We start from the raw sequence: 15,141 nt of genomic DNA on the forward strand, positions 1-15,141 counted from the left end.
CCTCCAGGGGGTGACGGGGAACAACACCTACGCCGTGCCCGCCCTGGCCGTGGACGGGCCGGCCGGCAAGGACGTGACTGTCGGCGAGTTCCCCCGGCAACGCCTGGTCTTCCGTGAGAAGCTGGGGGAGGGGCAGTTCGGGGAGGTGAGTAGATGAGGGGGGGAGAGGGGAGGGGACGAGGGCGTTGAGCGGGCTGGACTGTCATCAATGGGTGTCATTAACATCACAAGGAATTGGAGGAGAATTAGGCCATTCGGCCCATCAAGTCTACTCCGCCATTCAATCAATAGACTATAGGTGCAGGAGTAGGCCATTCGGCCCTTCAAGTCTACTCCGCCATTCAATCAATAGACTATAGGTGCTGGAGTAGGCCATTCGGCCCTTCAAGTCTACTCCGCCATTCAATCAATAGACTATAGGTACAGGAGTAGGCCATTCGGCCCATCAAGTCTACTCCGCCATTCAATCAATAGACTATAGGTGCAGGAGTAGGCCATTCGGTCCATCAAGTCTACTCCGATAGAATAGATTGTCTATTGACTAATCAATAGACAATGGACAATAGGTGCTGGATTAGGCCATTCTAAGCCTATCCTATCCATGTACCAATGTAACTGTTTTTGAAACGTTCAGATCATACTTGCTTCAATTACCTCTTCTGGCAGCGCATTCCATATACCTGCGACCATTAGACAATAGGTGCAGGAGTAGGCCATTCGGCCCTTCGAGCCAACACCGCCATTCAATGTGATCATGGCTGATCATGCACAATCAGTACCCCGTTCCTGCCTTCTCCCCATATCCCCTGACTCCGCTATCTTTAAGAGCCCTATCTCTTGAAAGTATCCAGTGAACCGGCCTCCACCGCCCTCTGAGGCAGAGAATTCCACAGACTCACAACTCTCTGTGAGAAAAAAGTGTTTCCTCATCTCAGTTCTAAATGGCTTACCCCTTATTCTTTAACTGTGTGGCCCCTGGTTCTGGACTCCCCCAACACCGGGAACATGTTTCCTGCCTCTAGCGTGTCCAAACCCTTGACAATCTTGTATGTTTCAATGAGACCCCTCTCATCCTTCTAAACTCCAGAGTGTACAAGCCCAGCCGCTCCATTCTCTCAGCATATGACAGTCCCGCCATCCTGGGAATTAACCTTGTAAACCTACGCTGCACTCCCTCAATAGCAAGAATTGTCTATTGTCTATTGTCTACCCATGTACGTTAATACCAGACTGATTCCTGGGATGTCAGGACTTTCATATGAAGAAAGACTGGATAGACTCGGCTTGTACTCGCTAGAATTTAGAAGATTGAGGGGGGATCTTATAGAAACTTACAAAATTCTTAAGGGGTTTGGACAGGCTAGATGCAGGAAGATTGTTCCCGATGTTGGGGAAGTCCAGAACAAGGGGTCACAGTTTAAGGATAAAGGGGGAAATCTTTTAGGACCGAGATGAGGAAAACATTTTTCACACAGAGAGTGGTGAATCTGTGGAATTCTCTGCCGCAGAAGGTAGTTGAGGCCACAGTTCATTGGCTATATTTAAGAGGGAGTTAGATGTCGCCCTTGTGGCTAAAGGGATCAGGGGGTATGGAGAGAAGGCAGGGATGGGATACTGAGTTGGATGGTCAGCCATGATCATATTGAATGGCGGTGCAGGCTCGAAGGGCCGAATGGCCTCTACTCCTGCACCTATTGTCTATGCTTCCATGTTTCTAATCCGATTTGTTCTTGCATTTGGTGAGTTGGCACCAATCTGGGATCTTTCGCTCCCCGCAGGTTCACCTCTGTGAAGTGGACAACCCTCAGGAGCTGGAGGGCCTGGGTTTCCCCCTCAACATCCGGAAAGGCCGCCCCCTGATGGTGGCCGTGAAAATGCTGCGCTCAGATGCCACCAAAAACGCCAGGTAGGTCCCCGCTCCTATCTCTTGGGGGTCTAGTAAGCCTCTACTATTCAATGGAATTTAGAAGGATGAGAGGCAATCTTTTCGAAACGACATAAAATTCTTAATGGACTGGATGGGCTAGGTGTAGGGAAAATGTTCTCGAAAAAATCATCCACACATTTATCTCCTCCCGCCTCGATGACTGCAACTCCCTCTACACTGGCATCAGCCAATCTTCCCTGTCCCGACTGCAACTGGTCCAAAACGCCGCAGTGAGACTCCTGACGGGCACCCAAAAAAGGGACCACATCACCCCGATCCTGGCCTCTCTCCACTGGCTCCCTGTGTGGTTCCGTATAAACTTCAAGCACGTTAGTACCTGCACCAATGTAAAGCACTTTCGTCAACGAGATTTGATTTTAAATGGCCTATAGAAATAAAATTGACTTAGACAACAGACAATAGGTGCAGGAGGAGGCCATTCGGCCCTTCGAGCCAGCACCACCATTCAATGCGATCATGGCTGATCATCCCCAATCAGTACCCCGTTCCTGCCTTCTCCCCATATCCCCTGACTCCGCTATCTTTAAGAGCCCTATCCAGCTCTCTCTTGAAAGTATCCAGTGAACCGGCCTCCACCGCCCTCTGACACAGAGAATTTCACAGACTCAGAACTCTCTGTGAGAAAAAGTGTTTCTTCGTCTCTGTTCTAAATGGCTTATCCCTTATTTTTAAACTGTGTGTGGCCCCTGGTTCTGGACTCCCCCGACATCGGGAACATGTTTCCTGCCTCTAGCGTGTCCAAACCCTTAACAATCTTATATGTTTCAATAAGATTCCCTCCTTCTAAACTCCAGAGTGTACAAGCCCAGTCGCTCCATTCTCGCATCATATGACAGTCCCGCCATCCCGGGAATTAACCTTGTAAACCTACACTGCACTCCCTCAATAGCAAGAATGTCCTTCCTCAAATTAGGGGACCAAAACTGCACACAATACTCCAGGTGTGGTCTCACTAGGGCCCTGTACAACTGCAGAAGGACCTCTTTGCTCCTATACTCAACTCCTCTTGTTATAAAGGCCAACATCCCGAAACGTCACCCATTCCATCTCTCCATAGATGCTGCCTCACCCGCTGAGTTTCTCCAGCATTTTGTCTACCTACAATATTCTAAATGCGGCCTCACTAATGTCTTATATGTAGGTTTACAAGGAGTCAGGAGAAGGGTCTCGACCCGAAACATCATCCATTATTCACTCTATAGATTCTACTTCACCCGCTGAGTTTCTCCAGCATTTTTGTCTACCTACGATATTCTTAATGCGGTCTCACTAACGTCTTATATGTAGGTTTACAAGGAGTCAGGAGAAGGGTCTCGACCCGAAACATCACTCGTTCCTTCTCTCCAGAGAAGGTGCTGCCTGTCTCGCTGAGTTACTCCAGCATTTTGTGTTGGCTTGTGGGTTTGCGCGATGGGGGTTTATAACGGTGGGACTGTCGGCTTGCTCTCTGACTCCTGTTCCTTCCCTTTCCCGATGACAGGAACGACTTCCTGAAGGAGGTGAAGGTCATGTCCCGGCTGAACGACCCCGACATCATCCGCCTGCTGGGGGTGTGTGTCAGGGACGACCCGCTCTGCATGATCACGGAGTACATGGAGAATGGCGACCTCAACCAGTTCCTCGGCCACCACGAACTGGGAGACAAGTTTGCAACGGCCACCAACGTCCCGTGTATCAGGTTAGACCTGCTCCGCCATTCCATCGCGGCTGATCTCTCGTTCCTCCTCAACCCCATTCTCCTGCCCGACCACCCAGAATTACAAACATAGAAGCATAGGTGCAGCAGTAGGCCATTCGGCCCTTCGAGCCAGCACCGCCATTCAATAGACAATAGACAATAGGTGCAGGAGGAGGCCATTCGGCCCTTCAATGTGATCACTGCATTCAATATGATCATGGCTGATCATCCACAATCAGTACCCCGTTCCTGCCTTCTCCCCATATCCCCTGACTCCGCTATCTTTAAGAGCCCTATCTAGCTCTCTCTTGAAAGTATCCAGAGAACCGGCCTCCACCGCCCTCTGAGGCAGAGAATTCCACAGACTCACAACTCTCTTTGAGAAAAAGTGTTTCCTCGCCTCCATTCTAAATGGCTTACCCCTTATTCTTAAACTGTGTATGGCCCCTGGTTCTGGACTCCCCCAACATTGGGAACATGTTTCCTGCCTCTAGCGTGTCCAAACCCTGAATAATCTTATATATTTTTCAATAAGATTCCCTCTCATTCTTCTAAACGCCAGGGTGGACAAGCCCAGCCGCTCCATTCTCTCAGCATATGACAGTCCCGCCATCCCGGGAATTAACCTGGTGAACCTACACTGCACTCCCTCAATAGGAAGAATGTCCTTCCTCAAATTAGGGGAACAAAACTGCACACAATACTCCAGGTGTGGTCTCACAACTGCAGAAGGGCCTCTTTGCTCCTCGTGCTATGAAGGCCAACAAGCCAAACCTGCACACAATACTCCAGGTGTGGTCTCTAGGGCCCTGTACAACTGCAGAAGGACCTCTTTGTTGCTATATTTGATTCCTCTTGTTGTAAAGGCCAACATGCTATTCGCGACCTCCTACGAACTTGTGAGGACCATGCTGCGAGTATGAGTCAAGGGCAAACTTGGCAGAGGTCGCCGATTAGGGTCGTGAAAGTGGGACAGGGGCTTAACTCTCCCCGCTCCCTCTCTCTCTCCCTCTCTCTCTCCCTCTCTCTCTCTCTCTCTCTCCTCCCTCTCTCCCTCTCTCTCCCTCTCTCTGCTCTCTCTCTCCCCCTCTCTCCCTCTCTCTCTCTCTCTCTCCCTCTCTCTCTCTCTCTCCGCAGCTACCCCAGCCTGGTGCACATGGCCAGCCAGATCGCCTCAGGCATGAAGTACCTGGCCTCCATGAACTTTGTTCACCGTGACCTGGCCACCCGCAACTGCCTGGTGGGGGAGAACTACGCCATCAAGATTGCCGACTTCGGGATGAGCCGCAACCTGTACGCTGGCGACTACTACCGCATCCAGGGGCGTGCCGTGCTTCCCATCCGCTGGATGGCCTGGGAGAGCATCCTGCTGGTGAGTTAACGCGGGGGCGTGGGCGGAGGGATGAAGAGGGTGCAGGAGGAGTCGAGTGTAGGAGCAAGGAGGCCCTTCTGCAGTTGTACAGAGCCCTACTGGGACCACACCTGGAGATTTGGCCTGTTGGCCTTCATAACACTAGGTATTGAGAATAGGAGCAAAGAGGCCCTTCTGCAGTTGTACAGGGCCCTAGTAGGACCACACCTGGAGTATAGAATAGTTTCTTTATTGTCATTATAACATGAACCATGTACAACAAAATTTAAAAATGTCAGCCAGTCAGTGCACCATTCAAACATTTCTAAAAGCTAACGATACATACAAGGTAAAATATTAAAAGATAATATTTGTATAGTTGTACAGGGCCCTAGTGAGACCACACCTGGAGTATTGTGTGCGGTTTTGGCCTGTTGGCCTTCATAACAAGAGGAGTTGAGTATAGGAGCAAAGAGGTCCTTCTGCAGTTGTACAGGGCCCTAGTGAGACCACACCTGGAGTATTGTGTGCAGATTTGGCCTGTTGGCCTTCATAACAAGAGGAGTTGAGTACAGGAGCAAAGAGGTCCTTCTGCAGTTGTACAGGGCCCTGGTGAGACCACACCTGGAGTATTGTGTGCAGTTTTGGCCTGTTGGCCTTCATAACAAGAGGAGTTGAGTACAGGAGCAAAGAGGTCCTTCTGCAGTTGTACAGGGCCCTGGTGAGACCACACCTGGAGTATTGTGTGCAGTTTTGGCCTGTTGGCCTTCATAACAAGAGGAGTTGAGTACAGGAGCAAAGAGGTCCTTCTGCAGTTGTACAGGGCCTTAGTGAGACCACACCTGGAGTATTGTGTGCAGTTTTGGCTCCTGTTGGCCTTCATAACAAGAGGAGTTGAGTACAGGAGCAAAGAGGTCCTTCTGCAGTTGTACAGGGCCCTGGTGAGACCACACCTGGAGTATTGTGTGCAGTTTTGGCCTGTTGGCCTTCATAACAAGAGGAGTTGAGTATAGGAGCAAAGGGGTCCTTCTGCAGTTGTACAGAGCCGTTCTGCAGCTGTAATGTGGATAAATGTGAGGTTATCCACTTTGGTATCAAAAACAGGAAGGCAGATTACTATCTAAATGGCGTCAAGTTGGGAAAAGGGGAAGTACAACGGGATCTGGGGGTCCTTGTTCATCAGTCAATGAAAGTAAGCATGCAGGTACAGCAGGCAGTGAAGAAAGCGAATGGCATGTTGGCCTTAGTGAGACCACACCTGGAGTATTATGTGCAGTTTTGGTCTCCAAATTTGAGGAAGGACATTCTTGCTATTGAGGGAGCCCAGCGTAGACTGTGGACGACTCGAACAGAGACGAGGAAACACTTTTCACCCAGAGAGTTGTGAGTTTGTGGAATTCTCTGCCTCAGAGGGCGGTGGAGGCCGGTTCTCTGGATACTTTCAGGAGAGAGCTAGATAGGGCTCTAAAAGATAGCGGAGTCAGGGGATATGGGGAGAAGGCAGGAGCGGGGTCCTGATTGTGGGTGATCAGCCATGATCACATTGAATGGCGGTGCTGGCTCAAAGGGCCGAATGGCCTGGTTGACTGGGTGGGTCAGTCCCACTGGCTGTCGGCTGCTGCATCTGGGAGGACGGTTCTTGGCTGCTCTGACCTGGCGACCCCTCGCTCTCTGTCTCTCCCCCACCCCCCCCCCCACCCACCTCGCAGGGCAAGTTCACCACGGGGAGTGACGTGTGGGCGTTTGGCGTGACACTGTGGGAGGTGCTGGTCCTGTGCAAGGAGCAGCCATACCACCAGCTGACTGACGAGCTGGTGATCGAGAATGCAGGCGAGTTCTTCAGGGTGCAGGGCAAGCAGGTGAGTGGGGGGCTGCACGGGGGGGGGGGGGGAGAAAGGTTGACCACACAAGAGGGGGAAGGGGAGATGGTGGGGATATGGGGAGGGGAATATAGAGGGTGGGATATGGAGGGTGAGATATGGTGGGTGGGATGTAGAGAGGGGGATATGGGGGAGGGAAACATGGAGGGTGGGATATTGAGGGTGAGATGTGAGGGGGATATGGAGGGGGAGGGGAATATGGAGGGTGAGGGAGGGAGATATGGAGGCTGGGATATTGAGGATGAGATATGGGTGGGATATGGAGAGGGAGGGGGATATAGAGGGTGGTATTGAAGGTGGGATATTGAGGGTGAAATATGGTCAGTGGGATATGGAGAGGGGGGGATATGGGGGGATGTGGAGCGTGGGATATGGAGAGGGGAATATTGAGGAGGGGGATAGGGAGGTGATCTATATTGGATATTGAGGGTGAGATATGGAGGGGGATATGGAGGGTGGGATTGAAGGTGGGATATTGAGGGTGATATATGGTGGATGGGATATCAAGAGGGGATATGGAGGGGTATATATAGGGGGTTGGGGATGTGGAGGGTGGAACATTGGGGGTAATATCTGGAGAGGGGGATATGGAAGGGATATAGAGATACCCCTCTATATACCCCATGGTGGATGGATGGAGGATATGGAGGGTGGGCTGGAAGGTGGGACATTGAGAGGGGGACATGGAGGAGAGGGTGGATATAGAGGAGGATGGCGATATGGAAGGTGGCATTGAAGGTGGGATATTGAGGGTGAGATATGGAGGGGGGCATTTGGATGGATATGGAGAGGGAGATATGGAGGGATATGGAGAGGGAGGGGGATATGGAGAGGGAGGGGGATCTCTATTGGATACTGAGGGTCAGATGGTGGGTGGGATATTGAGGGTAAGATCTGGAGAGGGGGATATGGAAGGGGATGGATGGATGGGAGATATGGAGGATGGGATTGAAGGTGGGATATTGAGGGTGAGATATTGGAGAGAGGGATATGAAGGGGAGGGAAGGGGATATGGAGAGGGGCACTATAAGGAGGGGTGAGGGGGAGAGAGAGGGAAGAGAATGGAGGGAGAGAGGCAGACGCATGCACTGGATGAACCACAGTCCCCTAGGTGTCCCATCTTGTTTCTTTCTCAATGTCTCTCTCTCTCTCTCTATCACCCCCTCGCCTCTCTCTCTCTCTCCTCCCCCCTCTCTCTCTCTCTCTCTCTCTCTCTTCCCCCCTCTTGTCATTTTCTCCCATTCTCTCGTTTTTTCCTTTTGCTCGTTTTCTCTCCCCCTCTCTCGTTTTCTCCCTCGTTCTCCTTCATTTGCTCGCACGTCTCTCTCTCTCTCCCCCCTCGCCTCTCTCTCTCTCTCTCTCTCACTCTCCCTTTCTCTCTCATTTTCTCTCTCACTCATTTTTCCCCTCTCTTTCTCGTCCTCTCTCTCTCTCTTTCTCTCTTTCTTTCTCTCTCTCTCTCTCTCTCTCTCTCTCTCACTCTCTCTCTCTCTCTCTCGTTTTCTCACAACTTCTCTCTCTCTCGCTCTCTCTCTCTCTCTCTCTCTCTCTCTCTCTCTCTCTCTCTCTCTCTCTCTCTCTCTCTCTCTCTCTCTCTCTCTCTCTCTCTCGCTCCTCTCTCTCTCTCTCGCTCTCTCTCTCTCTCTCTCTCTCTCTCTCTCTCTCTCTATTTCTCTCTCAATTTTCAAAGTTATTGGCATGATAAAATACATTGTTATACTGCCATAGTATAAAACATGACATACATATTTAAAATGCATAAATATAAACACAAGTATACAGTGCATGGATAGATAAGTCCCTGTACATATATATATATATATATATATATATATATATATATATATATATATATATATATATATATATATATATATAATCTATCTATCTATCTACTATTATATAAAACTCTGTGGCTGCCGCCTGCCGTCCGTCCGTCCGGCTGCCTTTCTGCCTTTTGATTCGTTGACGGCTGCTCCTTCCTATCAGCTTCCAACACACTTCAATACAAAGTTGCAAGACAGGAACACTCTGAACTTTTCACCTCAATGGGATATCACACCAAGTGCTTCAACAGGAGGTGGAGGGCCAATTGGTATGGCAATTGGAACTGCTGCAGCAGGCAGGGAAGGTGCAATTGGAATTTCTTTTCAATCCACTGCTGAGGGAGGCAGGGGAGAGCTGGAATCTTACATTTGGGAATGGCTTCAGTTCCGTTGAAGGAGACGGGTGCATGGTGGAATATTGGGTTGGGGGAGCAGACCCAACGGGTCTGCACTTGGTCTAGTATATATATATATATACATACACTCGCGATACACCTATAGCCCTTTATTGATGCTACACTTTCTTGCAGCTGTAAGCAATACAACAATGGCAAGTTTAGCAATTCAATATTAATTTCTTAGTATCAGTTTATTAGTATCGTAGTATCTATCGCAGTCACTGCCTCAAGAAGGCTAGCAGTATCATCAAGGACCCACACCATCCTGGCCACACACTCATCTCCCCGCTGCCTTCAGGTAGAAGGTACAGGAGCCTGAAGACTGCAACATCCAGGTTCAGGAATAGCTACTTCCCCACAGCCATCAGGCTATTAAACCTGGCTCGGACAAAACTCTGAACATTAATAGCCCATTATCTGTTATTTGCACTTCATCAGTTTATTTAGTAATGCGTGTATATATTTATATAATGGTATATGGACACACTGATCTGTTTTGTAGTAAATGCCTACTATATTATGTTGTGCTGAAGCAAAGCAAGAATTTCATTGTCCTATCAGGGACACATGAGAATAAACTTTCTTGACTTGACTTGACTTGTATCTCCCTCTCTCCCTCTCCCTCTCCCTCTCCCCCCCCCCCCCCCCCCCCCCCCAACTTGCCCTACCCCAGGTGTACCTGCCGCGACCACCCATCTGCCCGCAGGCCCTGTACGACGTGATGGTACGCTGCTGGAGGCGAGACTCCAAGGACCGCCCGACCTTCCAGCAGGTCCACCAGTTCCTGACGGAGGACGCCATGAACATGGTGTAGTGAGGACGATGCGCCGGTCGGCACAGCCCGCCGCAACCGCCAGGCCCGGCGACGGGGGCGCAGACGGATGTGCCGCCGTTTCCGTAGCAGCTTCACATTAGAGCCCGGGTGTTCGTAGGTTTACTTTTCTTTCGCCTTGCAGTAGCCGCTGGATCGCTGACCAGTCTCTCTCTACTTGGTGGGGGGGAAGGGGCACCCCAACGCTGGGACTTCCACCCCCCCCCCCCCCCCCCTCATCCCGCCTCATCCCGCCCAACCTTCAGGTGGAACCCAGGAGCCAGCTTCATCCCTGGAAAAAAGAAGCAAGGTTCGGATCGGGATGCTGCAAATCCCGGCCTCTATCTCCTTGTAGCGGAAGACACTGGAATGTGAAACTTTTTTTAGCTGGGAGGGTTCGGGATGTCCTCTCGTATCTCTCTCTCCTGCTTCATCTCAGCTTCAGGAGGGACGGAGAGGGAGGGGACGCATGTTGGCTCCGCCCAGGACTATCGCTGTGCACTACTGTAATTTCACAATGTTTGTGTGACTACTGACACTCCAATCAGCGGGGGGAAATCAAGTGTGTGTGTGTCTGTACGCACGCATCTGTGTGGGTGTGTATGTATGTGTGCGTGTTAGTGTGCGTACCTGTGCGTGTGTCTATATATGTGTGTGTATGTACGTGTGTGCACGCGTGTGTGTGTGTACGTGTGTGACTGTGTCATGAGAATTTACGGTAGAGACCCAGGTTCGATCCTGACTACGGGCGCTGTCTGTACGGAGTTTGCACGTTCTCCCCTTGACCGCGTGGGTTTTCTCCGACATCTTCAGTCTCACACACTCCAAAGACGTGCAGGTTTGTAGGTTAATTGGCTTGGTGTGCGTGTGTGTGTGTGTGTCTGTAAATGAGTGTACATGTGTGTATATTTGTGTGAGTATAAATGGAAAAGCGTTTGCATGCCTGTGAATGTGTGCACAAGTGTATATGGTGCATATGATTGGGTGTGTATTTGAATGAGTACAGTTGTATATTTGCATGTATACATGGATGTGTGAATACATGCTTGAAAGTGTGTGAATGTGTGCACACGTATATACTGTGCATATGTTTGTGTGTGTGTGTGTAAATTATTGTACATGTGTATATTTGACAATAGACAACAGGTGCAGGAGGAGGCCATTCGGCCCTCCGAGCCAGCACCGCCATTCAATGTGATCATGGCTGATCATCCCCAATCAGTACCCCGTTCTTGCCTTCTCCCCATATCCTCTGACTCCGCTATCTTTAAGAGCCCTATCTAGTTCTCTCTTGAAAGCATCCAGAGAATCGGCCTCCACCGCCCTCTGAGGCAGAAAATTCCACAGACTCACAACTCTCTGTGAGAAAAATTGTTTCCTCGTCTCCGTTCTAAATGGCTTACCCCTTATTCTTAAACTGTGTGGCCCCTGGTTCTGGACTCCCCCAACCTCGGGAACATGTTTCCTGCCTCTAGCGTGTCCAAACCCTGAATAATCTTATATATTTTTCAATAAGGTACCCTCTCATCCTTCTAAATTCCACAGAGTGTACAAGCCCAGCTGCTCCATTCTCTCAGCATATGACAGTCCCGGGAATTAACCTGGTGAACCTACACTGCACTCCCTCAATAGCAAGAATGTCCTTCCTCAACTATGGCTGATCTATCTCTCCCTCCTAACCCCATTCTCCTGCCCTCTCCAAATAACCTCAGACACCCGCACTAATCAAGAACTGTACTGTCATGGGCTATGGGGCGAAGGCAAGGGAATGTGGTTTAGGGGGGAAAGATAGATTGAATGGTATGTATGCAGGTGTAACTGAGTGTGCATGGGTGTGTGTGTGTGTGTGTGTGTGCAGGTGTGTAAATGCGTGCGCGTGATTATATAGTGCGTGTGCATGCGTGGGTTCTAGCGAGCAGGAGCATTGCAGCTCCGTTCACGAGAAGTAAACTGTGGCCGTTCATTCCAGCTCCCACTAGGATGTAAGCCCAGTATAACTCGAATCCACTGGGCAGCCACAGTGGCGCAGCGGTAGAGTTACTACCTTACAGCGCCTGAGACCCGGGTTCGATCCCGACTATGGATGCTGTCTGCGCGGAGTTTGCACGTTCTCCCTGAGATCTGCGTGGACTTTCTCCGAGATCTTCGGCGGTTTCCTCCCACGCTCCAAAGGCGTACAGGTTTGCAGGTTAATTGGCTTGGTGTAAATGTAAAATTGTCCCCAGTGTGTGTGTGTGTGTGGGTGGGATAGCGTTAGTGTGCATGGATCGCTGGTCGGTGCGGACTCGGTGGGTCGAAGGGGCTTGTTTCCGCACTGTATCTGAACTGGGAAAAAAAACCCCGAAACTAAACGCCGAGCTACCGGGATTGCGGGATGAACTTCCAAAGGGACGGGGAACCCGTGCAGCGTGGAATTAATTCCCTGTCTCGAACACCACTGGACAAGCTACAAGCTAACTCCCATCAGCCAGCCCCATCTGCAAACGAGGAGGTGTCACCTCAGCCACTATTGTATCTGTAGCGAGATTTACAGTGGTTTGGACAACAAACCTCCAAAATGGTTCCTTGCGACCTAACGAAAGGACTACTGCCGGATACGGTTTGGATCATTTTCCATTGATTGAACGTAAATGGGATCGGGGAGCTTGCCTGCTGTTTTTTCCACAGTGGGAAGACTTTGTGTCTGGTGAACTGGGCTGACGTCCTTCCATCCGGAAGACTTGGACGCCTGAGTGCTTGCCTTCCATCAGATGACCCACCCACCACCAACACACCATTGAGCGCGGGGCTTGGCAGCATCGGAGATGATCTAACTACTGAATGTGTGCACCTGACTACTATATGAAGCAGGAGGTGGACAAAAATGCTGGAGAAACTCAGCGGGTGAGGCAGCATCTACGGAGCGAAGGAAATATGGGGGGCAGGGAGGAGGGAGAAAGCAGGGACTACCTAAACAATTGGACATTGTCTTCTCCAATTGCAGGTAGTCCCTGCTTTCTCCTTCCTTCCCAGCTCTCCCACAGCCCACTGTCTCTGCCTCATCCTTTCTTCTTCCCCCCACCCACTCCGCATCAGTCTGAAGAGGGGTCTCGACCCGAAACGTCACCTATTCCTTCTCTCCATAGATGCTGCCTCACCCGCTGAGTTTCTCCAGCATTTTTGTGTCTACCTTCGATTTTTCCAGCATCTGCAGTTCCTTCTTGAACATTGGGTAATAGTTGCATCCTTTGGTGCTTGGGATATTGGTTTTAATCTGTGTACACTGGTCACCTCCATACTGGTGTCAGAAATATAATGTAACCTCTAAAGCTTCAACGTGAAAGACGTCTGGAGCCTTCAACGAATCCTTCTTGTTTAGTTCATTGTCACGTGTACCGAGGTGCAGTGAAAAGCTTTTGTTGCGTGCCAACCAGTCAGCGGAAAGACAACACATGATTACAATCGAGCCATTTACACTGTATACATACATGATAAAGGAAGGAACATTTAGTGCAAGGTAAAGCCAGCAAAGTCCGATCAAGGATAGTCTGAGGGTTACCAATGAGGTAAATGGCAATTGCCTCATATAAGATTATTAAGGGTTTGGACACGCTAGAGGCAGGAAACATGTTCCCAATGTTGGGGGAGTCCAGAACCAGGGGCCACACAGTTTAAGAATAAGGGGTAAGCCATTTAGAACGGAGACGAGGAAACACTTTTTCACACAAGAGAGTTGTGAGTCTGGAATTCTCTGCCTCAGAGAGTCAGGTGGAGGCCGGTTCTCTGGATACTTTCAAGAGAGAGCTAGATAGGGCTCTTAAAGATAGCGGAGTCACGGGGATATGGGGAGAAGGCAGGAACGGGGTACTGATTGGGGATGATCAGCCATGATCACATTGAATGGCGGTGCTGGCTCGAAGGGCCAAATGGCCTCCTCCTGCACCCATTGTCTATTGTTTAATTCAGGTTGTGGTCGGGTGGTTCAATTGCCTGATACAAAGTCAAAAGGCAAAGTCACTTTTATTCGTCCCATGCACCCGAAGGTGCAGTGATATGAATTTGCCAGCAGCGATACACTTAAAAAGAACACACAATACGCAATAGAACTTAACACAAACATCCACCTTCTTCACTGTGGTGGAAGGCAACAAAGTTCAGTCAGTCCTCCTCCTTTGTTCACCCATGGTCGGGGCCAAAGACCCTCCGTAGTCACCGCTACTGATCCCTCAGTAGTAGTAGGCCCCCCTCGGTCATGACTGACCATAGGTGATGCATCCCAGTTTGCAGGTGATGTGTGGTGGGATGCAAGCCTGGGCGATCGATGTCATATGGAGGACAGGCTGTTGCCCATGCAGAACGTCCCCCCTCTCCACGTCGCTGATCGATCTAAAGGGCCGTTACCATTGGCACCAGCGCTGCCGCAGGAGCTGCCAGAGCGAGGTTGTAGACAACGACAAACTACCTTAGGGGCTCCGACTCCGGATTCTCTTGAGGTTTACTCCAGGAGCCTTTTCCATGACTGGATATGGCCACAAGGCAGTGGAGGTTTTAAATCTCCTAGATGGACTGCCTTCCCAGGCTGACGAGCCCCGTCTGCCCGAACGGCACCTCAGTACACGTGACAATAAACTAAAGAACAAAATGAAACCTACTGCTGAACAAACAGGAACCTTAACCATCCTGCCTGTAAAACCAGGCATCTGGTGGCCATTTTCGTTCTTCAACCATTAAACGTACAGCGAGGACTGAGCTCGGTAAAGATTATAGGTGATAAGGATTATGGTGTATAGTTTGAATGATATCGAGTACAATGAGATGTTAATGGTCTTTTTCTTTTTATGTCATGCTAGAATCAAATTGTTCTGAATTCTGTGGGGGGTGTGTAAATATTTTACAAAGAGATTTTTACACTAATATATATTAAATTACTTTTGACGCATCTCTGTAGAACTTGTTCCCGCTTGCATTGGTGTAGATGTCTGTAATAAAGTCTCATTTGAGTGCTTGCGGGTGGTCTCGTGAACTATTCTGCTTCAGAATCAGAATCACATTATATTCGCCAAGTGTGTTTTTGCAACATACGAGGAATTTCATTGGCCGGGTCAGTCATACAATTACAAGCAACAGATCACTTCAAAAACACATTTTAACATGAACATCCACCACAGTGGCTCCTACACATTCCTCACTGTGATGGAAGGCGAAATATAGTTCAAGTCTCTTCCCTTAGTTCTTCCTCAGTCATGGGCCTCGAGCCCCCATTGATGGGA

The 15,141-nt window shown here is 49.8% G+C and overlaps 1 protein-coding gene across 2 annotated transcripts in view; it reads left to right on the forward strand.

The window, feature by feature from the left end:
- The window catches only part of LOC129694214 (epithelial discoidin domain-containing receptor 1-like), a 45,149-nt gene extending 30,272 nt beyond the window's left edge, over positions 1-14,877 (forward strand). For both annotated transcript variants that reach the window (XM_055630929.1, XM_055630930.1), the window contains 6 exons: positions 1-145; positions 1,779-1,906; positions 3,429-3,626; positions 4,764-4,998; positions 6,687-6,836; positions 9,755-14,877. The exon at positions 1-145 is cut by the window's left edge and continues 103 nt beyond it. In XM_055630929.1, the coding sequence (XP_055486904.1) occupies positions 1-145; positions 1,779-1,906; positions 3,429-3,626; positions 4,764-4,998; positions 6,687-6,836; positions 9,755-9,895 (997 nt within the window). In that variant the 3' untranslated portion in view covers positions 9,896-14,877. The remainder of the gene's footprint in view (positions 146-1,778; positions 1,907-3,428; positions 3,627-4,763; positions 4,999-6,686; positions 6,837-9,754) is intronic.
- Positions 14,878-15,141: the final 264 nt, after the last annotated feature.

This window comes from Leucoraja erinacea, unplaced genomic scaffold, assembly GCF_028641065.1.
Source record: "Leucoraja erinacea ecotype New England unplaced genomic scaffold, Leri_hhj_1 Leri_57S, whole genome shotgun sequence".
NCBI lineage: Eukaryota > Metazoa > Chordata > Chondrichthyes > Rajiformes > Rajidae > Leucoraja > Leucoraja erinaceus.